The sequence below is a fragment of the Sus scrofa genome, chromosome 13 (assembly GCF_000003025.6).
Source record: "Sus scrofa isolate TJ Tabasco breed Duroc chromosome 13, Sscrofa11.1, whole genome shotgun sequence".
NCBI lineage: Eukaryota > Metazoa > Chordata > Mammalia > Artiodactyla > Suidae > Sus > Sus scrofa.
Genome location: NC_010455.5, coordinates 205,421,819 through 205,448,549, shown reverse-complemented (window position 1 = coordinate 205,448,549; position 26,731 = coordinate 205,421,819). Strand labels below are relative to the sequence as shown.

The 26,731-nt window shown below is 56.1% G+C and overlaps 1 protein-coding gene and 1 long non-coding RNA gene across 2 annotated transcripts in view; one reads left to right on the top strand and one right to left on the bottom strand.

The window, feature by feature from the left end:
• UMODL1 (uromodulin like 1) overlaps positions 1-23,212 on the bottom strand; it is a 69,155-nt gene extending 45,943 nt beyond the window's left edge. The window contains exons 1-6 of the mRNA XM_005670375.3: positions 23,021-23,212; positions 18,587-18,829; positions 12,922-13,083; positions 12,291-12,412; positions 9,165-9,351; positions 6,411-6,551 (exon numbers count right to left, since the gene is read on the bottom strand). Of these exons, the coding sequence (XP_005670432.2) occupies positions 6,411-6,551; positions 9,165-9,351; positions 12,291-12,412; positions 12,922-13,083; positions 18,587-18,829; positions 23,021-23,096 (931 nt within the window). The 5' untranslated portion in view covers positions 23,097-23,212. The remainder of the gene's footprint in view (positions 1-6,410; positions 6,552-9,164; positions 9,352-12,290; positions 12,413-12,921; positions 13,084-18,586; positions 18,830-23,020) is intronic.
• LOC110256493 lies at positions 17,864-25,308 on the top strand. The gene is made up of 2 exons (XR_002338085.1): positions 17,864-18,668; positions 25,023-25,308. It is a non-coding gene; the product is annotated as an uncharacterized LOC110256493 (long non-coding RNA).

The window sequence follows — 26,731 nt, the reverse complement described above, 5'->3', positions numbered from 1 at the left end:
CTCTTTCTCAACCAGGGAAAATTGTAATTATGAAAAGACCAGGTCACTTCTTGGAAAATGTTACATGGTAAACAGCAAGTGGAGAGAGCAGAATGCAAAACTGCACATGTGGCAGGATTTAAATAAGGTTAAAAAAAAAAAAAAACCTGGGAGGGAAAGGAACAGGAAAAAAAAATAAAAATAATTTGCAGCGGTTCTGAGGCTTGCGGGGGGCGGAGGGGGGGGGACATATCCTCCCCCTGGGGTTAGAATGGTGGTAAAGTAAATACATCAGATTCTTGAATGAGAAGAGAAAGTCCTAGCAGCCAAGCGGAAGCAGGTGTATCTGCCTCTGGGCTGAACTGTTTGAAAGGAGGTACCGAGTCCGTCCAAAGCCTACTCTGCAGCCTCCTCTCGGGCCAGCCCCGCCTGTGCTGCGGGCTCAGATGTCCTGGGGAGGCTAGTGTCCACTTACCGGATGCCCCTCGCCCACCAGGCCACCACTCCGGGCCTTTGCCCCAAGTCACCAAGCCTGGGATCAGCTGCTGCATGGACGGAAAATCCCACCAGGAGCAGCCCTCCCCTAGAGAAGAGCGGTGGCACCTCAGGCCCCGCCCCCTTCACTCTCTGCTCCTCCAGCCCCAATGTCTGGGGCTTACCCTCAAGGTCACCCCCTGTCTCAGATGACCGACGGGGACTTGGCCATCACAGCGCCCTGCCCAACCCGGTCTCCGCAGAGCCCGTAACCCTTCAGCCTCCTTCCCAACTCCATGGAAATTTCCTCGATGGCTCACTGGCTAAGATGAGTCATATGCCCCCCCACCTGCAAGGGAGGTGGGAAAATGAGGTTTTTTCAGTGAGCACGTTTCCACCCAAAAGCCCATCTGGACGGTGAAGGAAGGAGAGAGTGGACTGGGCGTCTGCCGGGCCCCCTCTAGTCGATTTGCCCAGCAGCAGGGCACACCTGAACACAGATGTGGGGGCTCCCAGCAGCGGCTGGGTGCCCCAGAGCTCCTGCTTTGGGCACTGTCCCGCTCAAGTCCACATGCTCATCACCTGCCCAGCGGCCGCAAGAGGAGGGATGACAGGTATCATGGGAGAACAGGACACAGCAGCCCATGGAACATAAAGAGCCTTGTCAAAAAAGAAGCCAGAGGCGTTCCCGTCATGGCGCAGCAGAAAAGAATCCGATTAGTATCCATGAAGATGTGGGGTCAAACCCGGGCCTCGCTCAGTGGATTGCAGTGAGCTGTGGTGTGAGTCACAGATATAGCTCGGATCCTGAGTTGCTGTGACTGCGGTTTAGCCGGTAGCTTTAGCTCCAATTCGATCCCTAGCCTGGGAACTCCCATATGCCCTGGGTGTGGCCCTAAAAAGACCCAAAAAAAAAAAAAAAAAAAGGAAGTGAGATCTGGGTCTGACTCTGTGATGCCTCTATCTTAGGGCTCCTTAACCTGTATGGGGCCAGAGACAGGCCTTGTATAACCAAGCAGGGGACGTGGTTATGGGGAGCCCTGGGTACAAACCAGCAGATCCCAGCCCGTGGGCAACGGCTGGGCCAAGGGAGCCTGACCCAGCACTTACAAGAGGAAATGGAAGTGGAGGGGAGACTTCTGGATTCGAAAATAACTTAAGAGATACCATTACTAACTGGTGGATCCGACTTAAGCTACAACTCAAACAGTTAAAAAATTATGAAAATGGTCCCATAAGAAAATGGGCAGAAGATCTAAACAGACAATTCTCCAAAGAAGACATACGGATGGCCAAAAAACACCTGAAAAGATGTTCAACATCACTCATCATTAGAGACATGCAAATCAAACCCACTGTGAGGTCCCACCTGACACCAGCCAGAGTGGCCATCCTCAAAGAGTCTACAGACAATAAGGGCTGGAGAGGGTGTGGAGAAAAAGGAACCCTAATACGCTGTTGGTGGGAATGTAAATAGGTGCAACCACTGTGGAAAGCAGTCTGGAGAGTCCTCAGAAAACTAATCATAGAACTACCACTGGATCCAGCAACCCCACTCCTGGGCATCTACCCAGAGAAAACCATGACACACAAAGACACATGTACTCCGATGGTCACTGCAGCACTATTTACAAGAGCCAAGGCATGGAAACAACCAAAATGTCCATGGAAAAAGGAGTGGATCAAGAAGATGTGGTACAGGTACATGATGGAATATGACTCAGCCATTAAAAGGAATGAAATAACAGCATTTTTAGCAACATGGATGGACCCAGGAATTATCACGCCGAATGAAGTCAGTCACACAGTGAGACACCAACATCAAACACTATCACTTACATGTGGAATCTAAAAAAAAGGACACAAAGAACTTCTTTGCAGAACAGATACTGACCCACAGACGCAGAAAAACTTATGGCTTCCTTTGGAGACAGATTGGGGGGTGGGGGGAATGCGCTGGGGGTTTGGGATGGAAATGCTATAAAATTTGGTTGTGATGATTGTTGTACAACTATAAATGTAATAAAATCCACGGAGTAATAAAAAAAAGAAGAAAAAAATATGAAAATGGGAGTTCCCGTTGTGGCTCAGTGATAATGAACCCCACTAGTATCCACGAGGATGTGGGTTCCATCCCTGGCCTCACTCAGTGCGTTAAGAATGTGGCATTGCCATGAGCTGTGGTGCAGGCTGCAGATGCGGCTTGGATCCTGTGTTGCTGTGGCTGTGGTGTGGGCCGGCAGCTGCAGCTCCAATTTGACCCCCTAGCGTGGGAACTTCCATATGCTGTAGGTGCGGCCCTAAAAAAAAAAAAAAAAAAAAAAAAAAAAAAAATTATGAAAAAGTTGAGACCATTAGAAACTTCAACACACTGGATATTTGATGATATTAAGGAATTACTGTTTCGGTTTTTAAATAGGGACAGATGAAGTGATATGAGGAAGTGGCTTCAAAATAACGGGGGAGGGGGAGGGGAGGGCTGATGGGGACGGGATCGGAGCCAGGCGGGGTCTGGGAGCATCTCGGGCTTATTTGTTATACTCCTCTCCCTGTGTGTCCATTTGTCTGCAGTGTTCTAGAGTAAAAATGACACGTCCCGTGGCCCTGCCACGTCTGCACCACAGGAGGCCTGCCTGGTTCTGTCCCTGGTAGCTGGTCCCATCCTCTCAGGTCCGTCGCCACCGGCCTCCTGGCTCCTGGTTTCCATGGACACGCACCGCTGGGCCCTGACCTGACTCTGTATAGCTTCCCGTGGCTGCTGTGACGAAGTACCACATTGAGTGGCTTAAAGCAAGAAAAATGGGCTCTCCGGCCCTGGAGGTCAGGAGTCTATAACCAGGTGGGGGCAGGCCTGCGTTCCCTCCGTTTCCTTCCTGCTGCAGCCTCCAGAGGCTCCCCCGCCCCAGGGTGGCGGTCCCCTCTCCACCTGCCAGGCCAGCAGCACCGCTCTTCTCCCGTCCCTGTGGACCCTGGCAATGACACTGGGGCCCAGATGGTCCAGGACCATCGGCCCTCTTGATGTCCTCAGCCTAATCCCACCCGCAGAGTCCCCTTGGCGCTCGAGGCGCCACTCACGTGGTGAGCGGGGACATGGACTCCACACCCCTCCTTGTCCCTTGTCAGCCTCATGGCTCCCTCCCACATTCCTGAAGGTCACCCTGTCTGTGGAGTGGCCCTGGCCACTGCACCTGAGATGGCATGTCCAGGCCCCGGCCCACCTGTCACTCTCCTACGTCGTTTTTCTTCACGGCAGAACTGTCACTCCATATTCTGTGCCTGTCCATGTCTTTGTCATCTTCCCCACTGCCCTCTGCATTCCAAGGGACTGAGAGCTCGTGGACACTGGAGAATCACCATGAAAACAATTCCTGGTGCATAGCTGGTGCTCATGAAAAGGTGTCCCATATTTAAATAAAACTATAAATTTCTCATTGCCTCCAAAAATGAAAATAAATATAAATAAGATAAAATGTGTCCATTAGTGAACGGACGCCTGCCTGACCCTCACCACCCGTCCATGCTAGTGGAACCTTCCACCCGCTGACCCCCACTCACCATCCCAGCTGCCGGCCAGGCACCAGCACCTGCAGCCTCGCCCCCTGCAGGCAGCCCTGCACGCTGCGGGCATCATGCCCCCCTGGGCCGCATGCCGGCCACTGGAGCAGCTGCAGGAGACCGTGATCCCCAGCCAGGGGGAAGAAGAGAAAAGAGATGCCAGGGCGGCTGCCCAGAGGAGAGGGGGCTTGAACTGGGTCCCGGGGCTGCAAGAATTAGCAGCGTCTCTCCCACAGCCCACAGGTGTGCTTTGGCATGCCCGTCTTTGAGAAGGACCCTCCTGGAAGCCCACCTGTTCTCCAGATTCTGCTCGGTCTCTCTGAGCCCCTTCTCAGTAAATGCCTGTGAAGCATCACCTCTTCTTGGCTCCTGGATGCTGACTTTCCTGTGTTCTTCCCGCCTCACTCCATCTCTGCACGCACCTCCTCCCGTACTGACATCTAAGTCCCGGGGTTCCTTCCCTTCTCCCGACCTTGCCCGTAGTCCAGATGCCACCTGCACACCCAAGGTTACTGCAGCCCAGCCCCACCTCTGAGCTCCAGCACCAAAGAGCCACTCAGGCAGCACCTGCTGTGTCTCCATTTCACCCCCTCTCAGGGTAAACTGCTACTGTCAGAAGCGCTAATAATAAGCTTCGTCTTCCGCAGCTCCTGCAGAATCGGCCATCTCTCCATTGCTGGACCAGGACATGCCACCTTACTGTCCTCTTCCTCTCCTACATCTCCTTGGTCACCAAGTTCCACAGCTTCAGTCGCCGAAACGTCCCTTGACCCCGTCTCCCCCCACTGCCTTCTCCCGCCTACACTGCAGCTCTCCGCACGTTTCAAAATACAGTTAGTTGCCACTAGGAGCCCCTCGCATGCACCAGCAACTGGGACACACCTGGCATCCATCAGCGACCCAGCCGGCACAGAGCCGGGACTTCCTTCTCAGTGTGTCCACCAGCACTCAGCACATTTTTCACCATCTAGGTTGACCGCACAATTCCAGGGGCAGACTCCGGGTTACTCCTGGCGCCTGGTATAAGCAGCAGTCATGCCCTTTTCACTCTCAAGAGGGTCCCCCTTAGACAACAGAGTGCACAGGCATCCTATTTACACACCAGCATGGCAGGCACCTGGCACGTTCTCTACTGAGTTTCCAGAGAGCAAAGCTTATGATCTATTCATATGTGTTTTGATGACCAGCACCTGCCACAGTGAATGGCACATAAACATCTGTAAGAACGGCCCCCAGGAGTTCCTGGAGTGGCTCAGTGGTTAACAAACCCAACTAGAAACCATGAGGTTGCGGGTTCGGTCCCTGGCCTCGCTCAGTGGATTAAGGATCTAGCGTTGCCGTGAGCTGTGGTGTAGGTCACAGACGCGGCTCAGATCTGGCATTGCTGTGGCTGTGGTGTAGGCTGGCGGCTACAGCTCCAATTCGACCCCTAGTCTGGGAACATCCATATGCCTGGGTGCAGCCCTAAAAAGACAAAAGACAAAAAAAAAAAAATAGCCCCCCCCATAGCACAGGAAATGATACCAATATTTTGTAATAACTTATAAGGGAAAAGAATCTGAACAAGAATATATATAAACGTATGTATATATATGTAACTGAACATACATATTTTATATGTATATATATAACTGAACCACTGTGCTATATACCAGACGCTAACACAGCGTCGTAAATCAACTATACTTCAATTAAAAAAGAATAGGAGGCTCCCTGACGGCTCAGTGGGTTAAGGATCTGGCGTTGCCGTGAGCTGTGGTGTAGGTTGCAGATGCGGCTCGGATCCCATGTTGCTGTGGCTGTGGTGTAGGTTCCAACTAGACCCCTAGCCTGGGGAACCTCCATATGCCCAGGTGCAGCCCTAAAAAAGACAAAAAGCCAAAAAAAAAAAAAAAGAATACCCTCCCATAGCACAGGGAACAATACCATTTTTTTGTAATAACTTATAAGGAAAAAGCTGAACAAGATTACAAATATATATATATAACTGAATATATATTATATATATATATAACTGAACCACTGTGCTGTATACCAGAAGCTAACACAGCGTCGTAAGTCAACTATACTTCAATTTAAAAAAGAATAGGAGGTTCCCTGATGGCTCAGTGGATTAGGGGTCTGGCACTGACACTGCTGTGGCTCAGGTCACTGCTATAGGTCACTGCTGAAGTGCAGATTCAGTCCCTGAACCAGGAACATTCACATGCCATATGGGCATCCCCCCCCCAAAAAAAAGAATAGCCCGTCATGAGATCAGAAATTCTCAAAAGAACCAAATGACTCCTCTGCCCAGGGGACCGCCATCCCCTCTGTGCAAGAGAGGGTCCCGGTGGTCTGAGGACCGCCTGGCCTGGGAGATGCCGAGGCCTTCCGTCCCCACCTGGAGAGCCGTCACCCACCTTCACACGTGCCGTCCAGCTTCTGGGGACACAGGGTCGGCGTCTCGGGGTGACGGGCACAGTGGTAGGAGCCCTCTGTGTTTACACACGGCTCCCCTCCGGAGCAGGTGTTGAGTTCGTCGTGGGAACATTCATTCACGTCTGTTGAAAAGGAGGAGCAGTGGGGACGCTCATCAGGGACATCCATTGTCCTCATTACCCTTCAAACTTTTTCACAGGAGCAGAGGAAGAGGGTCAGGCTGAGGTCCCAAGGGCCTCTGCACGCCCTGCTCTACAGGCCCCATCAGCCCCCAGCCCCAGTCACTGGGGCAGCTGGTCCAAGGCTCAAGGCACTGCTCTGGGTGCTTGGGCGGCTGCTGTGGGCTCAGCAAATCACTTCGGGGCTGTGCTGAATCTGAAATGATGGGGTCTAGGGAGTTCCCGTTGTGGCTCAGCAGAAACAAATCCGACTAGTATCCATGAGGATGCAGGTTGATCCCTGGCCTCATTCAGTGGGTCAGGGATCCGGCGTTGCCGTGAGCAGTGGTGTAGGTCACAGACACTGCTTGGGTCTGGCGTTGCTGTGGCTGTGCTGTAGGCTGATAGCTGTAGCTCTGATTCGACCCCTAGCCTGGAAACTTCCATATGCCACAAGTGCAGCCCTAAAAAGCAAAAAAGAAAAAAGAAATGATGGGGGCTAGACCTCCTCCCCAAGCATCAATCCTGTGGACGGCAGTGCGTGGACAGAAATGGGGGCAGAGCGGCCCCTGACGGGCAGGAGGGGCCTGGTCCTTCCACGGCCCCCTTACTCGCCTATGCGGTGGGAGCACCAGCTCAGGACTGCCGGACAGGCTTCTCCATGACCAGGACAGAGCGAGACAGGCGGAGGTCACATCTCCACCTCATCAAGGCCAGACGGAAAAAGGTCATCACGGCCCCCACGAAGCACCCACCCCTCTCTCGGCCGCAACGAGAGGCTGTGGGTTCTGCACCAATCACAGCTCTTCGTGCTGCCGCCCCTCCCCTGGAGGAGATTTACTGAGATGTCCAATCAGAGACGCGCGTCCGCTTCCGCAGCATCCAATCCAGAGCAAGCCCCACCCCCTCAGCCCTCCCTCACCTGCGCCACCCGGTCAAAGCCACAGACCATCACGGAGTCTCCCTGTGTCCCGCTGAGGTGCTCCCAGTCCCCGCCCTGAGCCTTCCCTCTCCTTGCTCCAGATTCCCGTGGTCAGAACAGACAAGACAGGCACTTTGCTTATTGGCGCGGCTCAGTCTGGTTTTCAGGAACATTTGTGGCATTGGAAGGGAATTAATTGCCATCATTAGAACGTTCCCTGGGTCCCAGACCCTGGCATGGTGACGTGTGACCTTTAGTGTCACAGAAGGAGCTTCCTCAGCTAGAGCAGCCCAGGAATGCAGCAAACTGCCGATGCCTCCTGTTGTGGCAAAGAAAGTTCCAGCCGAGCCCAGCCTCTGCTCACGCACTGTCCACGGCAAAGCCAAGCCACTGAAACAGGCCATGTGGCCCACAGCCACACTATTTCCTGTCTGGCCTTTTTTAGAAAGTTTACCGACCCCTGATATAGATTCTCCTTCAAAAAGAAAAAAAAAAGAATGAAATAACACCATTTGCAGCAACATGGATGGACCTCGAGATTCTCATACTAAGTGAAGTAAGTCAAAGACAAATGTCATATGTTATCACTTATACGTGGAATCTTTTTTTTAAAAAATGATAGAAATGAGCTTATTTACAAAATAGAAACAGACTCACTGACTTCAAAAACAAACTTATGGTTACCAGGGCAGAGGGCGGGGTAGGGATGGCCTGGGGGTTTGCGGATGGCACAGGCACTCTGTGGTCTATGGGACGGAGGGTCCACAGGGACCTGCTGTCCCGCACAGGGAGCTCCACCCCATATTCTCTGGTCATCTGTGTGGGAAAAGAATCTGAAACAGAGTGGATGCGTGTGCATGTGTAACTGAATAGGAGTTCCCATGGTGGCCCAGAGGTAACGAACCCGACTAGTATCCATGAGGACACAGGTTCAATCCCTGGCCCCGTTCAGTGGGTTAAGGATCCGGCATTGCCGTGAGCTGTATGTCGGTCACAGATGCGGCTCGGATCCCTCGTTGCTCTGGCTGGGGTATAGGCCAGAAGCTGTAGCTCTGATTCGACCCCCCAGCCTGGGAATTTCCATATGCCACAGATGCGGCCCTAAAAAGACAAAACAAAACAAAAAAAGTATAACCGAATCACTTAGCTGTACAGCAGAAATTATCATAAATTATCATAATGTTGTAACTCAACCGTACTTCAAAAAAACTTTTAAAAATGAAAAGAAAAAAAAGACCAGGTAATTTCTTCCAGAAACACATCTGTGGGCTTTGCCAAACTCAGCTTTGTGCAAATTCTGCCGACAGAGCCTTCTGGATGCAAGGATGCTCTTGGTGAGGCTGGGGAAGAGGCAGGAGGGGAATTTGGGAGCTGGGGAGACAGGTCGTGCCTGCGCTGCTCCGGGATGTGTCCTCTGGCCCCACCCGGAGGGAAGGAGAAGCTGGGCCTGAGGGGCTGCGGAGGCGACAGAGCGGGGAAGGAAAAACGACACCGGAGCAGAACCAGCTCCCGACATTCTGGCTTCAGAACCTGGAGTTCAGACTTCGGGCCAGGATGAGCTAAAGATGGGTCGGGCCATCCCTCGCCTGCTGGGTGATTCCTCACTCCTGCGGTCCCCGCCCCGAACCCCCAGGGGACACCGACCGAAGCCCCACCTTGCACCCGGACGCCAATCACTTCATAGACGCGCTTCACCATGCTGTCCAGCGCCGTGGAGACACGGGCCACCGGCACCGGCTGTGGCAGGCCCAGCAGCAGCCGGGACACTGTGGTCGAGGTGTCCCCACCGGCTGAATGCAGGTGGTGGACGGTGGCGTTCAGTGGCTGCAGGGCACCGGTGACCTGAGAAACCAGAGTCAGGCTGTCACATGGTGGAAGAGTGCTTCCAGGGGACAGACTGGGAGACAGAGGCCCAAAGATGTTAAAATTAATTGTAACACACACACACACACGCTCCATTCTCGTGTGCAGAAAAAAAAAAAAAAGGCAAAACCTCTACAATAGTTTTCTTTTGGTCATCATTCCAATAAAAGTCCTGCAAAGCAGATTATAAATTCTTTGGGTTGAATTGTGGCTCCCCCCTAAAGCTCTCCATGCTGGGGTCCTAAGCCCCCAGAATCTCGGAATGTGGCCCCTTAGGGGACAGGGCTGTTGCAATGTACGTGGTGAAGGTGAGGTCGTTAGGGCGGCCTCCGTCCAGGGTACGTTGTGTCCTTATGCCAAGAACTTTGGACACAGACGGACACTGGCAGAGGATCTAAGGACACGGGGAGAGGCCAGGGAGCCACCTGGAGCCGACCTCCACCTGCAAGCTCTGAACTTGCCCTACGGCAGCCCCAGGGAGAAACCCCGGGCAGTGGCACCCCTGGGCCCCGCCCTCGCGGCTGATGACAGAGAGTCAGGCCTGGAATTAGGGAACTAGACATCAAGCCACAGCCTCACGTTGTGCACGTCAGCTATTTTCTGAAGTTGAATGATCCCTTTTCTCATTTCATATGAATTCTTTTTGCTCTACTCTAGTATTTCAAAGTCTCAAGCTACAGTTTGCCTTGCGACACCGGGCCAAGGAGCGTGGACCACCCAGGCAGAGGAGCATCCGGAAGCAGGCTTTGCCAGGACACCCCCCTCCACCCCCGTCTCCATCGGGACCTGAAAGGGGCTGGGGGAGCACTGGGCCCCGGACCCTCCTCAGCAGACCTGAAACCGTTCCCAGGGAGGCAGACCAGGAAGCCAGCACTGGCCTCTTGCAAATCCCTTAGTCAGGCGCCCAACACCTGCTGCGGTCAGAAGCCCGTGTGGACAGGCCCCTCCTGTGAGGCGGAGCACAACCCACACACCAGAGGAAACAGCGGGGACATGGGACAATGACGTGCAGCAACCAACAACCACAGCAGCTCAGAAGCGACACGTATGAGCATCGTTTAAAGATCTTCACGTGCTGTCTACACCTCACAGCCACTGTTTCAGGGAGAACTATTTCTGTTCAATGGAGGAGACATCGAAGGCACAGAGAGGTTAGGTAACTTGTCCAAGGTCACACAGCTGATGAGTGACAGCGTTGGGATTTGAATCCAGTAGTCTGGCTCCAGAGCCATTCTTTACTGGGCAATTAGGCATCTCCAACCCTCCAATGAGCTAAGAAAAAAAAAAGATCACTTCCAGCTGGGGCACTGAAGGCTCCTGGGTCCAGGCAGTGTTTGGAAGTACCTCTCAAGCCCTTTTACTGGGCGGCCCAGAACGAGGTGAGGAGTGCGCCGTCTGTTCTGGGCCCACCCCCACTGACTCTGGGTCTGACATTGTGACACCTGGGACACATCTATGGGACCTGACAGTCAGCCAGGCCCAGCCACACAATGTGTGGGGCCTAGCACAGAAGGAAAACATGGCAGCCCCTTGTTCAAAAATCAAGCATTTCAAGAGGCAAGAGCAGAGTATTATGGGAGATGCAGGGCCCTTCCAAGTGGGGGTGAGTGTGTGGGGTCACCTCCCCGTGAAGCTGTCCTGGGGTCAGACCACCACCCCGGGAAGGCATCGTAGGGTGGTGACAAGCAGTGTCTGCCCCCTGCTGGGTTCCCCGGACAGAGGGACACAGCACGTGAAGTTGTCCTGATTGGCAGGTGCTGCCGAGGCGTCAGAGAGCACCCACGGGGAGTTCCCGCCGTGGCGCAGTGGTTAACGAATCCGACTAGGAACCATGAGGTTGCGGGTTCGGTCCCTGCCCTTGCTCAGTGGGTTCACGATCCGGTGTTGCCGTGAGCTGTGGTGTAGGTTGCAGACGCGGCTCGGATCCCACGTTGCTGTGGCTCTGGCGTAGGCCAGTGGCTACAGCTCCGATTCAACCCCTAGCCTGGGAACCTCCATATGCCGTGGGAGCGGCCCAAGAAATAGCAACAACAACAACAACAACAAAAGTCAAAAGACAAAAGACAAAAAAAAAAAAAAAAAAAAAGAAAGCACCCATGGCCTTGCCCCTCGGGGGACCTGTGGCGTCCAGGACAGTTTTGGTTGTCACAGCTGGGCATGTTTCTGTGTCCTGTGCATAGAGGCCAGGCATGCTGTGAATCCTACTGGGACAGGCAGCCCCAAGACAAAGAGCCACCAGCCCCAAGGGCAAGGGGGAGGAACCAGGTCTTCAGGCTCCTTCCAGGCACTTCTAGAACCTCTGCAGAATTCCCGAGGTGGGGGCTGGAGCTCCGGGGCAAGGGGTGCATGAGGACACAGCTCTGGGCAGGGTGTCTGTGTCTGGGGAACTTTTGTTTAAGTCACAGGCCCTGTAAGGGGGAGGGGCTCCGTGCTCGACGGGGTGAGCCTGAACGCCCTGACCTCAAATCGCGCCCAAGAGTGTGTTTTATTGCATGAAAATCCTAGCTCTTAGAGCTTTGGGTCTTTTTCGTTGTTGTTTTGGCTTTGCAGGGCCACACCTGCAGCATATGGAAGTTCCCAGGCCAGGGGTGCAATCAGAGTTGCAGCCGCCGGCCTATGCCATGGCCACAGCAACACCAGATCCAAGCCGTATCTATGACCTACACCACAGCTCCTGGCAACCTGGATTCTTAACCCACTGAGCAAGGCCATGGATCAAACCTGCATCCTCATGGATACTAGCTGGGGTCTGAAACCACTGAGCCTTGATGGGAACTCCCTTAAAGCCATTTTTAAGTAAGAATTCACATTTGGTTCAGAGTCAGGCTTTGGGGGTCACACATGGAACCCCTCCCCGACCGCCAGCTCCCAGCTGCACACCACCGGGCGCCCTGCAGGTGCCCCCCGCCCCCACCTACCATGGAGTGCAGGAGCCTCATGTGATCCAGGAGTCTGGGGTCCACCTGCAGGAGCTCCTGGAAGTCCATCTTCACCAGGACCGTCAGGTTGTACCAGAAACTAGCCAGCTTCCTTTCTGGAGCTGCAGGAGGGCGTGGGTGAGCCTCAGGCCCGGGACAGGGCGGGGTCCCCGGGGGCCACACTACACAAATGTATGACGTGTTATGATATCTAGTCCCTATTACAGATTTATATATATTTCCTTCACCCTGAACCTTGACCAGCCACTTCTGGGAGCAGGTACTAAGGGCCAGGCCATCGACCTGCTGAATGCGGGTTCTTGAGAAGGATTTGGGTCCCCATGGGGCAGCCTTACACCTGCCTCCTCTGACACAGTTCAGTTCCCAGCGAGCTCCAGCGGGGGCTCCGAGGACCTCCCCCGGGTTCCCCTCCCCCAGACTTGGGAAATTGGGGTCCTTCCCTGCTCTCCCAGAACACCTTCCCTGCCCCGGGGCCCAGAGAGCGGGCCCCGCCCATGAGGGTCGTTGCTGGATTTTGATGAGTGAAGTGTCCCCTCCTCCCAGAGCAGGGCCTGGCCCCGCCCCGCTCAGCTTCCCGAGGAGGCCTGCTCTGCTCAGGTCTTAGCCCTACCTCCAGGCGTGGGAGCCGTGCAGACGAGGGCCCCTGACACGGGGCAGCACTTCCGGAGTCCAGGGCAGTCCACATCCAGGGTGCATGGCGAGGTGGACACTTCTGGCCCCACCACAGGGCAGATTCCAGGTCTGGATGCAAACTCCGAAGACCGATTCCGGGCTGGGGGGGCAAGTGACCAGTCATCAGGACGGTGTTGGCAGCAGAGTCTTTTTTTTTTTTTTTTTTGCTTTTTAGGGCCGCGCCTTTGGCCTATGGAAGTTCCCAGGCTAGGGGTCAAATCAAACCTGCAGCTGCTGGCCTACATCACAGCCTCAGCAACGCGGGACCCAAGCTGCATCTGAGAATTATACCATAGCTCACAGCAAGGCCAGATCCTTAATCCACTAAGTGAGGCCAGGGATCGAACCCACATCTTCATGGATGCTAGTCAGGTTCTTAACCCACTGAGCCACAACGGGAACTCCCAGCAGCAGAGTCCTTGATGGGCTGCGTGATGCTGCACCTGGGTGGCTCCTGCCCCTGGGTCGTCTGGGGTTCCGAGGTGCATGGCCCAGCCCTCTTGAGAGCCGTGTCCAGGCCTGGGCAGCACCGTCCCACGTCCTGCAGAGCATCCATCAAGGGCCATCTGCTCTGACTCTAACTAGCCTGACCGTCTCTCCTGGGAGGAGGGAAGCTTCAGCTGGGGGCCCGGGGGCCCCTTTGCTCTAGGCCTCCGGAGCCCAGGTACAGGGACCTCCACCAGCTTCCAGAGGCCCCCTTGCTGCTTGTGTGCTAACCCCTCACTCACTCATTCAATATTTATTGGGCACCTACTGTGTGCCAGACATGGTACCAGGGCCCAGGACCCAGCAGTGAGCCAGAGGGCGAGTCCCTGCCTTCAGGACACTTAGACTCAGGCAGACAGAGGCCAGTATACAAATAGAAGTACTGAAAGCTTCGGATGAAAGCTTCAAGGAAGAAGCTAGGGCCCGGTGGGGGGCCGCCTGGGGGGGCCAGGGCTCTGGCGGGCAGCCATCAGAGAGCAGGCTTGATGCCTGGCAGGCAGGCAGGCAGGCAGGAGAGTGTGCAAGGAGGCCAGAGGGCCCCTGGGACAGAACGATGACACTAGGAAGTAAAGGAAAATCCAGACAGAGTGTGGATTACAATTAACACTGTGCCAGCGCCAGCCTTTCCCAGGACCAATGTGCTTGGTAACCGACGAGCTCACGTTAGGGACCCCGGGAGAGGGGGACTCCACTGTCTCCAAATACTTAATCAAAAACTATTCTAAGAGTTCCCTGGTGGCTCAGTGGGTTAAGGACCCAGTACTGTCACTGCTGCTGCTCAGGTCGCTGCTGTGGTGAGGGTTCAATCCCTGGCCAGGAACTTCCACAGGCCATGGGCACAGCCAAAAAAAAAAACCTAGTCTAAACTAAGAGGTTTACAGGCCACCAAGAAAAGCTGGCTTCCAAAAATGCTCACTTGATCACAGCAGAGGGCTTTTGAGTCATAGCTCGTCTTAATTTGGAGGCAGCTGGAAACCCCCTGGCCCTACCCCCCCACCCCGCCCCCAGGACTGGCCGGCTTAGAGAGCCCAGGAGAACACTCCACAGCTCCGATTTGGTAGAAAGTCAAAAATCTGCTTCTCCTTCTCTGACTTGATGCGAACAACGAGCCAGGACCGCCCAGCGCCTGGCCACCCCGGGTCCTTCTCAGTTCAATGAGCCAAGGGGGAGATTTCCGTCTGAGCCGCAGCCCTAAAGACTCCCCAGGGCTGGGGAATAATCGGGTAGTAAGCCTTCCTCAGCAGCCGCCGGTCCCACAGGGCCCTGGCCACCAGCCTGGGGGAGACGGGAAGTCTGAGGTCGGCTCCTGGTCCCGTGGGAACCTGGGCCCCGCTGACGATGAGCCCGCGGAGAAGGCAGGCAGGGCAGGAACCGGGCGACGGTGCAGATGGTGAGGGTCCACTGAGGCCCCAGCTCTGCTCCTGGATCCATCCTGAGTTTTGCCCCCAACTTGGGTGTAGCAGCAGCATTATTTGTAACAAAGAACTGGAAACCGCTAGATGTGACAAGGTTGGGGGCTGCCTCATGCGGATCCAGCCTGATGAGGTAATGCCTTGTGGCCATTAAATCATGCTGGAGAACACTGCTTGTTGACACCCGGAATGTTCCAGATAAACCCCCGAGTGGCCAAAGGGTGCTATGACCCGTCTCGGGGAGGGTGACCGTGCTTTTGTCAAACATGCGCCCTGCGTGAAACCAGAAGGCAATTTGAACAGTCGTTATTCTTGGGGTGGGCGGGGGCCGGGAGGCTTGGGGCCGTTTCCCTTTGTCCTTTTCTTTGTTTTCAAATTTTCTACACGACCTTCGAGCTCATTTTTGTCCTTGTATTTTAAAAATATACTTAAATAAAACAACGTATGACTTACTGCATTCTAAATATTGGACTTAAAAAATTTGGAATGGGGGAGTCCCTCCGTGGCTCAGCAGTTAACGAACGCGACTAGGATCCATGGGGACGCAGGTTCGATCCCTGGCCTCACGCAGTGGGTTAAGGATCTGGCGTTGCTGTGAGCTGTGGTATAGGTCACAGATGCAGCTCGGATCCTGCATTGCTGTGGCTGTGGTGTAGGCTGGCAGCTGCAGCTCCGATTCAACCCCTAGCCTGGGAACCTCCATATACTGCAGGTGCAGCCCTAAAAAGACAAAAAAAAAAAAAAAAAAAAAAAAAAAAAAGGAAGAAAACTTGAAAAAGTCATCGCACGTGTTCTCACATGGCTCCTCCCTTTTTAGGGGATTGGTGCTGAGTGGGAGGAAGAGGAAGAAAGCGGGCTGCAGTGGCTGCTGCGGGAATGAGACCCCTGAGCTGAGAGCTTCAAGTTGCCAAGACACAAGGCAACCCAGAGGCCCTGCCACGGAGCAGAGCGCCTTCTGCCCCACTCCTCTCCAGACTCCCAGGCTGTGTCCGCACCCACCACGTCCAGGCTTGGCTTCTGCCTCCTGCTGTGCAGATCAACCAGCGGGTCTCAGCAGATCTTTTGCTGAGATTTCTCACTTCTGGTCCCAAAGACAGCCAGGCTGTCATGAGGCATCTCTGAGCCAACGTTGATCAAACGTGCCAGCTTTGATCAGAGGAGCCAGGCAGGGGTGGAGGAAGCTGAGCTGCAGGTACCCATGGTGTAAACGCTTGCAACCCAGGCACTTCCCAGCTGCCCACGTGGGGTCCTTGAGCTCAGAGACGCGGAGACAGACACTCAGCGTGGCTCTCACAAGCCGCAGGAGCGCTGCAGCCCCCACCCCCTCCCCCGGGTCACATCTCAGGCTCCGCAGCGGCTGCAGTGCCAAGCGGGACGGGCACAAGAAGGGACGGACCTTCCTGAGCAGAAGTCCGATGGGCCCCGTGCCCGATATTCCTCGTCACTGCCCCCCCCCCACAGCCCCCTTCCTCAAATGCCACAAACAGAATCGGACGGGGGTCAGGACACCCAGACCCAAGTTGGCGCGATCTTAGTTGGGTCCGCTGCCGCCCACCGTCTGTCGTGACAAGGATTCTCCCGTGGGCCTTTGTAGGACGCACCTGATGGAGGTTCCTCTCCCTCTCTCTCCTCCTGCCTTCTGGGCTCCTGTCTGCCTCTCTCCAAGCTGCTCCTGGAGTGACCCTGATCCTAGAGTGACCCTCCTAAGGCCCAGGGGGCCTGTGCGCCCCCTGCCCCACCTCAGCCCCCTCCTTGGGCCCCGGGGACCTTCAGGGTGAGTCCCTTCTCTCGCCCCCAGCACACCCCGCCTCCTATCCCCACTGTCTCCACACCAGCCACCCCCGACCGGCGCGTCCCCAGAGCAGATCGGCCCACTCTGTCTAGAATGTTCTGGGCCTCTCCCGCCTGGTAAGTTCCTATTTAAAGGCGTTAATGGTGTAAAAGTGGGGAGGAGCCCCATGAGAGGCTGGCTCGTTAAGAGGAAGAAAGACGAGCAGCAGGTGTCTCCCACGGGGAATTCACTTGTTACAGCACAGAAGAGACAGCTTGGCCTGGGAGGGGCGGGGGGGTGGCACTCAGCCTCAGGTCCTCCAGGCATGTGACCTTGCCAGCCCCTCTTCAGGTGAGAGGAGTGTGGCCTCGGCAGGCGATGGCAGACCGTGAGGGGTGGTCCCTCCTTCTGCTGGTCCCTCCAGATGCTCCCAACTGGCAAGGTCCCCCAGGCCTCCCGGACACGGGCCCCACCCCCAGGAGGAGGGGCAGAGGGTGCTCCCAGGGCTGGGCAGCGCCTTTGTCACAGGGCCCTCGGACACAGGGGACGTGAAGAGGGGGCCGGGGTCACCCCGGGAGGGACCCCTTAGACTCAGCACCTGGGCAGGATCGCCAGGGGACAGGGAACCGCAAGAGTGTACGATGGGTGCCAAGCCCCGGACCTGAGGCCAGCTGGCCCCTTCTGGTTTTGACTTGCAGTGGTGTCATTTTAACACTCCTGTGAACTGCTCAGCCCCGAGCAGTCCCGTCACCTCTGAGCCTGGCCTCTGAATGGGGTCAGGATGAAGTGTCAGCCGCCCCTGTTCCCTGTGGGCTTTCGGGGCACTCAGGCTGACCGTGTGCCCAGCCACGCAGCCTCCTGCAGGGTCGGACTGGCCCAAGACTCTGCATCCTGGGGCCCCTGGTGCTGGGGGGCGGATCCCAGTGTGTGGCATGCATGCCCCCGCCTGCTGCTGTCCTGGCCTCGGGCCCTGGGGACCGTCCTGGGGGCCCCCCTGCACCCCTGAGCTGGTACTTTCTGCTCCTTGGAAGCTGCAGCCCTCCGTCTCAGGGTGCCCAGCCGACACCCCATGGAGCCACGCCCTTCCCACTTCCACCTCCACCTCCGGGCGGGGGCAGGGGGCCCTTCTGAGTGTTCAGAAACTCATGGTAGCTCCGGTATTGACTCAAATCTAACAATCACCGCCACCCCCACACGTTCACACATGCCCACGCCCACATCCTCTCCCCTAGAAGAGGTTCCGGAAACTTCCTTCAGGTCAAGAGGCTGAGCCCTGAACTCCCACATGGCCCCGGCCACCTGGCTTCAGACCAGCCTGGCCCAGCCAAAGCCTCCCTGGGAAGTGCCCCAAGCATCCTTTGAAACTCACTGAGGAAGTAAGAGGAGGATGTGGGGGCCTCTGGGCAGGCAGGGGGCACGTGGGGGACGCTTCCCATCACTCTTACAGATCGGGGGTTCAGATGAGGATTTCCGGGCTTTTAGAATGAAGAGGCCGCCTGCCAGGGGGGAAGAGAGGGCAGCGCAGGTTCTCAGACTCGCTGCCTATTTGAATTGCTCAGGGGGCTTTAAAAAAAATCCCAGTGCCCAAGCGATGCCCCAGACCAAATCCATCCAGTCCCTGAGAGGAGACCCAGGCGTGAGCATTTATAAAGCTGCCCCCAGGACGCCAGTGCAGTCAGGTCTCAGAGCCACCCGCCCAGACAGAGCTTCTGGAAGTGGGGCCTTGGGCCCCAGCATCAGCACCACCCGGGAACCTGCGCTTCACCCCGACCCTCTGGACCTGACACCTGGGCTGGGGCCAGAGACGTGTGCCTGGACCGGCCCTCCGGACGACCCTGCTGCGCCCTGGGAACCAGAGTTCCAGAAAGATCTGGTCCGTTCAGGGTAAGGGCGAACGCGAAGATCCCGAGACGCGGCCGGACGCCCACACTCACGCCGGACGCAGTAGAGGCCCAGCTGCTCGTAGCCCTCGCAGCAGCGGGTCACGTTCCTCCGCTCGAGCACGTCCACCGCCAGGTAGCGGGTCCTGTAGACGGTCTTGGGGCAGCGCCGCCAGGGGATCCAGCCGCCGCAGGGAACGTGGGTCAGGCGGGACGTCTGCGCGGCCTCCACGCTCGGGACGGTGCGCGTCTCGCTGTAGTTGCACAGCTGGTAGCCCAGCAACGAGAGGCCGCTTTCTACCGGGGGGAAAGAGACAACCGGGCGGGGGGAGACAACGGGTTGGGGGGGAGACAATGGGGCGGGGGGGGGGACAACGGGTGGGGGGAGGAGAGCCACGGGGCGGGGGAGAAAATGGGGGGGACAACAGGGTGGTGGGGGGAGAGACAACAGGGAGAAGAGTGGGTGGTGGATGCCGGTGTCAAACCAGTTCCAGGGCTTCTCTGCAAGTCCTCGGCTTTGGGGAACCCGCCATCCCTGCCCCCAGAAGCGGAGGCAGCAGTGCAGACTCAAGGAATAAAGTGTAGGAGTTCCCTGGTGGCTCAGTGGGTTAAGGATCCGGTGCTGTCACTGCTGTGGCGTGGGTTCAGTCCCTGGCCTGGGAACTTCCACATGCCACAGGCACAGCCAAAAAAAAAAAAAGAAAAGGCATCAAGTCTGAACGGCCACCTGCACACAAGGGCAGTCCTCCTCCAGGGGGCAGGAGATGCCACACCTGCCTGACCCCCGGCTCCTGTACCCACGGCCCTGACACTGCAGGAGGGGGCCACAGAGGAACCAAGCATGTGGGCTCCTCACGTGTCCTCTGACTCTGCTGGCTGGAGAGCCCTGTGCTCGCCTCTCGGCTGCACAGCCGAGGGAAATACGCAGCAGTTCCCCCAGGGACCCCATGCTGAGGCCACCGTGTGCTGGGCACACTGGCGATGGCGCCCTAAATGGAAGACACACACACACACACACACACACACACACACTGAGCACACGTGAGACCTTCATAGGTGGTAAAGCTCAGCCCGACTGCAAGGCTGACCCTGTTCGGTCACCAGCAGGAGTGAGGGCACAGTGCCCATAGTAGGACCACATCCTCCCTGGCTGTGACCCTGTGTCTTACCAGGCCCAGTGTCTCTCACCTGGAGCCTGGTTCATGCACACAGATGCCCATGGCCTCCATCAGCGTCATCACCTGGTCCTCGAGCTCCCACGGTGCCCACCACCTTCACCAGCCCTGTGCCCTCTGCCACGGACCCACTTCCCATGGGGTGCCAGGATGTCCCGTCTGCCCAAGAGCAGGGGCTGCCATGGACGGAAAGGCGCCCCGCCTCGGATTCATGTTGAAGTCTTACACCCCAGGGCCCGGAATGCGACCGTGTTTGGAAGTAGGGATTTTTGCAGGTGAGGTTCCGCTGGAGTAGGGCGGCGCCTGGCCCAGGACAACTGGCATCCTTATCAAAGGGGAATTTGGAGGCAGAGACACGAATGAGCACAAGGAGACGTGATGTGAGACGAAGGCAGAGACCAGGGGGATGCTTCCACCAGCCAAGGAGCAGCAAGATCACCAGCAAAGTCCTAGAAGCTGGGGAGGGGCTGGGACCGGATCCGCCGCCCCCACCCCCCACCAGCCGCACGAGGAACCGGCCCTGCCAACACCTTGACCTGGGACTTCTGGTCTCCCAACTGTGGGGACATAAATCTCTACCATTAAGCACCGCCACCGCCACCCCTGCCAGTCTTTGGGACCTGGCCAAGGCAGCCCCAGGGCAGGGACACGGGGGCCCGTGCAGTGTCCCCAGACTTCACGGTCCGCAGGGGACCCACTGCAGTCATGGGCTTCAGTGAAGGAAAAGTGAATGGTTTCCAGAACTTCACATTTTCATTTCCTTGTTTTTTGACTGAGTCCATGGCACATAGAAGTTCCGGGGCTGGGAATCGAACCGGTGCCACAGCAGCAACTGGAGCCACAAACCCAGGACAATGCCCGCTCGTTAACCCGAGGTCGCCGGGGGAACTCCACTTGACACTTCAGATACTGACCCTTGGAGCGCTAAGCTTTACGACACGGTGCAGCCGGCAGGGAGGTGGCCCCTGTTATGGTGCCTACCCTTCCGGGAGAGGCTGGGTCTCTGGGCGGGAACTTGGAGGGGGCAGCAGAAACCGTCTTTATCCCCAGCACCAGGACGGCACCCCCGAAGATCCCCGCCTCTGGCCTCTCATGCGCCCACAAGCATACAGAACGCGAGACTCGGGCTGGGAACCCCCAGGAGGAAACGGGGCCCAGCCGGCTCTCAAGCCCAGGCTGGTGGGAGAGGCGGCTGCCGAATCGGGCGTTGAGTCCCATCACCGCAGAGCGAGCCCACGCCCAAGCCACGTGGCGGCCTCCCCTGGGGTGGCAGGGCCTCTGGGAGTGGACACAACCTGTGTTCACCCAGGGATGGGTCCCAGTAAGCTTTGGGAGGGGCTGGGAGGCCCCTCGCTGTGTGGGGTGGGACAGGAGAAGGCGCCTTCTGAGGTCAGAGCTCAGAGGTGACAGGAGAAAATGTCACTAGCTGAGCGAGGGGGCGGAAGAGGATCAAGCTTCCTGCGTGGAGAAGCGGGTGAGGCCAACCCACGGGTTATTTTTCATCTTAAGTGAAGACGAGGTGCCAACCGCTAAGGAAGGTTGCTTCCCAGTCTCCCGAGAGCCGCTGGGCTCCACCGGGTCCCAGCAAGGTCCCAGCTGCTGGTTAGCAAAGCCCTCCTGTGTGTGTGTGTGTGCACGAGCGTGTGGGCGCACACACACACACACACACACACCTCCTTCCAGGCAAAATGGCCCTCAGAGCTGCTTGTTTTGCTTTTCACTTTCTGCTGGACCCACGGAGTCCTCCTCGAGCCTGGCTTCTTGGCAGAGCCCAGAACAGAAACCTCGGAGCAGAGCCCTCACTCAGCAAATCCTTTGAGGAGCACAGGCGTCAGGCCGCCTGGCTTCTGGTCCCAGAGGCAGGAAATCTGAACACTCTGCTGGGTCCTGGGATGAGCAAACCTGCATTCGCACCAGCTTCCCAGATACCAGCTTAGTGACCTTGAGCCCATGTCACGCCCTCTCGGGGCCTCAGTCTCATCATTTGTAAAGTCGTAGCTACGTCTGGGGTGGCGGGAGGACTAAAGAAATCACGCCTGTAACTGCAGCATGTGGCACCTGGGGGCAAACACGTGGCTCCCTGACGGAGCACCGAGCAGCGGCCAGGACCCCACCTGTGCATGAAATGTCTCCTGAGATCTCCTCTGGCCTCCGGACACTCCTGCCTGCTCTCTCCTGAGCTGTGTGATTTGCACCTTACTCATTCCAAAGAAAATACCAAGTTTTTTTTTTTTAAGCATAATTAATTTTTTTTTAAAAAAATCACAAATTCCTTGCTTATGGATGAAAAAGTTTTAAGCTGGTTCAAAACTGAAGTTGATGGTAGAAAGGGAATGAGTCTGTGTGAATTCTCGGCTGCATACTTTCTTTTTTTCTTTTAGGACTGCCCCTGTGGCATATGGCACTTCCAGGCTACAGGGAGAATCAGAGCTGCAGCTGCCAGCCTATGCCACAGCCACAGCAACGCGGGATCCGAGCCACCTCTGTGACCTACACCACAGCTCACGGCAACATCAGACCCTTAACCCACTGAGTGAGGCCAAGGATCGAACCTACGTCCTCGTGGTTCCTACTCAGATTCCTTTCTGCTGAGCCACGATGGGAGCTCCAATACAATATGGATTCCTGGAGGGAGATGATTTAAAGGACTTGCAACCTCGGTTCTCAGAGACCTGGGGCTTCAGAAATCCAGCGTGTCTTCAGCAGCTATGTGAGCCTCTCTAAGGCCGTGAGCCTGTGCCTGGCCCTCAGCCCCCATGGACCACCTGCATCCTCGTCCACTGCAGAGGAAACGGGGCTGGCAGAGCCCAGGGCGAGTCGAGCCTTCACTTCGTGGTCCCACCTCCTTGGCAGGGACAGGAGGTCTGAGCCAGGGTCAAGGTTGGAGGTCGCCCTGGAGGAATCCTGCCCGCAGCCGGCTGGCTGTGTAGCCTCAGCCAGCCCCTGACCACGCTGGGTTTCCTGACTAATGGGCCAGGGTTCTAGAGACTTCGATGCTGAGTCCCTGGGAATTCACTACTCAGCGGGGCTGGCGGATCTGCAGCACCCACACCACGAGCTGAAATGCAGAGTTTGGGGCCCTGCCCAGACCCACTGACTCAGACTCAGCATTTGAACCCCACCGACCGACCCCCCGAGCAGGTGGTTCGAGAGCATCCCTACCACGTCTCTGTGGTTACAAGGAAGTTCAGCCAAGAAGGAAGAGACCCTGTCTCTCCAAGCAGACACATCTTTGGCTGCCTAGCCCTCGGCTCTGCTCCCAGGGGGCCCCTCGCTCCCCCAGCATCACCCACACTGAGCCCCGACCCCTCACCTGTGAAGCCGCTGGCCTGGCTCTGGCCTACGGCGCTGACCAGAGCCAGCAGGGCCAGCCCGAGGGTCCTGAGCATGGTCGGACGGTGGTGGTGGCTCTGGGCCTCTCGTGAGTGGCAGCGCAAAGGGGCCCGGGTCACCTGGGCCCAGAGAAGGGGCTCTTTTTCTCGCCTGCTCCGCCGACCGTGGCAGCGGCTTCACAGAGTACACTGTGGGAGCGGTCCCTTATGCCTGCCCGTAAACACCTGCCACCGCTGCGGCCATGTCCCCCGGGACCCCTGCGAGTCCCAGCCCATTCTCCCTCCAGGCAGATGGCATCTTTCAGGAAAGGTGAGTCGCCGAGTCCCTGCTGCATCGCTGGGGCCCATCTCATCGTTACGCAGAAAACACATTTCAGACCCGAATCTGACTCCCTCCATCAATACAAAGTATTGCCTTACCTTATCGCCGGGAACTGGCAGGAGAAAACAGCAGCAAATCAAAGTGGCCCATCAGACTCAGAAAAGCATCCTTCTCTCAACTGGACAATACGGATCAAAAGCCGTAAAAATGTTCCTCCGACCCAGAGACCTCTTCCTGAGGCTCGGCCTGAGGGCCATGGAGCTGCAGGCTGAGATGTTCATCGCTGGCCAGGATTGAAAATGGCAAAGCCTCAAAGGGAGCCTTCGTAGGAGGCGCCGGGGAGTAAGTCATTACAGAGCACCTGGACGTAACACCACGCAGACCTGTGTTCCCCACGAAGGCTTTTAGCAGCGTGGAAATAAGACCTCATCATGTGAAATCAGAGCCTCACACACACCGGTTTCTAAAAAGGTGACAAGCCCACAATTACATAAAAGTGGGCCCAACCCAGAAGAGGCCAGAGGAAGAAAAATCATTGTGAGGGCAGTCAGAAGGAGAGCTGATTTATGTCTTGTTACAGTAGCCACACGTGTTGTGTGAAATGGATTCTTTAAAATTTTGTATCAAAGACTTTCTAGTTGATGATGCTTTCTCATTCCTCTGCTAGGTTGTCTTTCTTTGCTTGAAATAATTTTTTTTTTCTTTGCTTTTTGCAGTCACATCTGAGCATATGGAAGTTGCCAGGCTAGGGGTCGAATCGAAGCTGCAGCAGCCTGCCTGTACCACAGCCACAGTAATGCAGGACCCGAGCCGCATCTGTGACCTACGCCACAGCGTGTGGCAACGCCAGATCCTTAACCCACTGAGCGAGGCCAGGGATCAAACCCACCTCCTCATGGAGACTAGTCAGGTTCTTAACCCACTGAGCCACACGGGAACTCCCATTGCTGGCTGCAATTTGTAACAGTAGATCAGGCACCATGATTAACATGAGGTGAAAATCTCATTCATTCTGCTGAGGAGACTTTCCAATAGGATAGCAAAGCCCCATCTTGACTGCCTGGTTCTGAAATATAATTCCTCTGGGTTCAAAACACGAAACAGTTCTGTCCTGAAGCGCTCTTGTAGCTTAACTTCCAGACAACGCCATGCCATGTCTTGTATTCTCTGTAGGTTAACCTCTGAGATGATTAACTGGTGCATTTGCGTGGCTAATGACTAAATGACAGATGCCAGGACAAGAAAGGGAAAAAAGGAGCTGGAAATAATTGCGCCGTTAAGGGGCTTAGCCCCCGTCTCCCGGGAGACGGTCCCTTTCATAGCAACACAGCGCTCCCTGACTGACTCATACGCGATGCTGCGCTCACCGAGGTTCACAAAAAAGTTTCAGGAGCGAGGGAATCATTGTTAAGGCTAGAATATAAGATTCCAGAAGATAAAATCCACTGAGCACAAGCAGAATACATGAGAAAACCACTCTAATTAAGGTGAAGCTGAACATTTAAAAAGATAAGGGAATCTATTATAATATGCTATTCTCTCTTAGAACTTTTGCTCCTAGAACATGGGAGCACTTTTATAAAATATGAAGGTGCCATCAAGGATAATGTCATATTTTAAGACTTGAAATTGGCCCCATGCACCATTTTTCTCGTCTTCAGAAGCGCCCTGTGGCATACGTCCCTGATGCCCCTTGCCCAGATAAAGAGACTGAGGGTCCAAGACGCCATGCAGCTGGAAGACCACATTCTTCACTGAACACGCCCTGCCTGGCCCCCCTTCATACCGGGAGGACACCCAGCCTCAGACCCCCAGAGGGGAGGACAAAGGCAAGACACGTTGCCAGCTGAGCGCTTCATGCCAGTTGGAAATTGTACATAAAATGCTGTCACACCGGGCTCTCTTTATATCAAAATTCCTATGATTAAAACAAATAAACCCCTCAAAGGCAGCCTGTTTCTCATTCTCTCCTCTCAGCCTCCTCTTGCACAGGCACAGGAACGGTAAAAATGTGTGTGCTGTTTCTATTCCACCCACAGCGAGGTATTTCCCTGCAGTAATTCAGGCATATTTTTCTGCACGGCGGCCACAGGGATTTTCCGCATTTGACTTCTCCACGTCAATGCTTTGTGGAAAAATCACCACGCGGTGCCACCAGCGGGGAGAGGGACGTCTCCCCTCCAGGATAGCATGTCCAGCTGTGTCTGGCCAGGAGTCCCCCCAGAAAAGAGCCCCCGGTGGCCCCCTCCTGGGGCAGAAGATCCAGCATCCTGCTGACACTGTGTCCAAAAACTGGGGGACGAGGGGAGGCCAGCCGGCTGCAGGGCCAGATCAAAGGACAGACACATGGGTTCACACACTCACACACACGTGTGTGCAAAAAGCCATGTTCAACTCACACTTATAGGTATATACACATGGCCACACTCACAACGCACTCCTGTGCACGCTCGCGCCTTCACGCTCATGTATGCACACTCGCTCACACACAACCACACTCTCACACTCACATGTGTCTGTAAACACACACTCACATGTGCCCACACACTCTCATGAGTGTGCAGACAGATCTGATGCTTGTGGGCACACAGTGCTGAGACGTGTGTGCCCACTCGACACGTGCCTGTGTACACAGCATCCCCAGGGACGTGAGCTGGGCGATCCACCCACCTCCTCCACCTGCAGTCGGGCAGGTGGGTTAGGTGACCTCCAAAGGACCTTCATGGGCTCCGGTTCTAAGTTCTGTGCAGGTTGCAAAACCACAGCTGTCATCGTCCCATGGGCCAAGACGTAGACCTTCCAGCACCGCCCTGGGATGTGGCTTTGTGTCCAGAGGGATGGAAGGGTGTGGCCACTGCCGGGCACCAGATGTCGTCTGGAGCAGTGACAGCAGGCATGGCCTTGCTCATCGCCTCTTTCCTGGACCCCTGCTCCACGCACAGCCCTGGCGACCTCCATCCTCGGGTGGAGGGCAGGAGGGGCCGGGCAGGCCGGGCGCTATCCTGCGCCACCTGGCCTGGGCAAGGAGGATGCACACAAAAAGGCGTGCGTGGCAGAAGCACGCATCCATGGTGTGGGGACCAAGGTGAGAACTGCTGGGCCCTGAGAGGCTCTGGACAGGGACGGGGAGAGGGGACGGGGCGGGGGGAGTGTCTGGAGACTGTGCTGCTCATTGCCAATCGGTGAGGATGGTGCTGGAGGCAAGAAGGGGCCTCCGTTGCCAAGGGGTTAATTCCAGGGAACACGAGCCATGATGGTCATGAGCAAATGTTGGGTTGGAGCCCCCTTAAGCAGTCTGGTCCAGCTTCTGACCCTGCCAGGCTGCTCTCTGCCCCCGCGGGTACCCAAAGCCATGTTTCCTGTGGCCCAG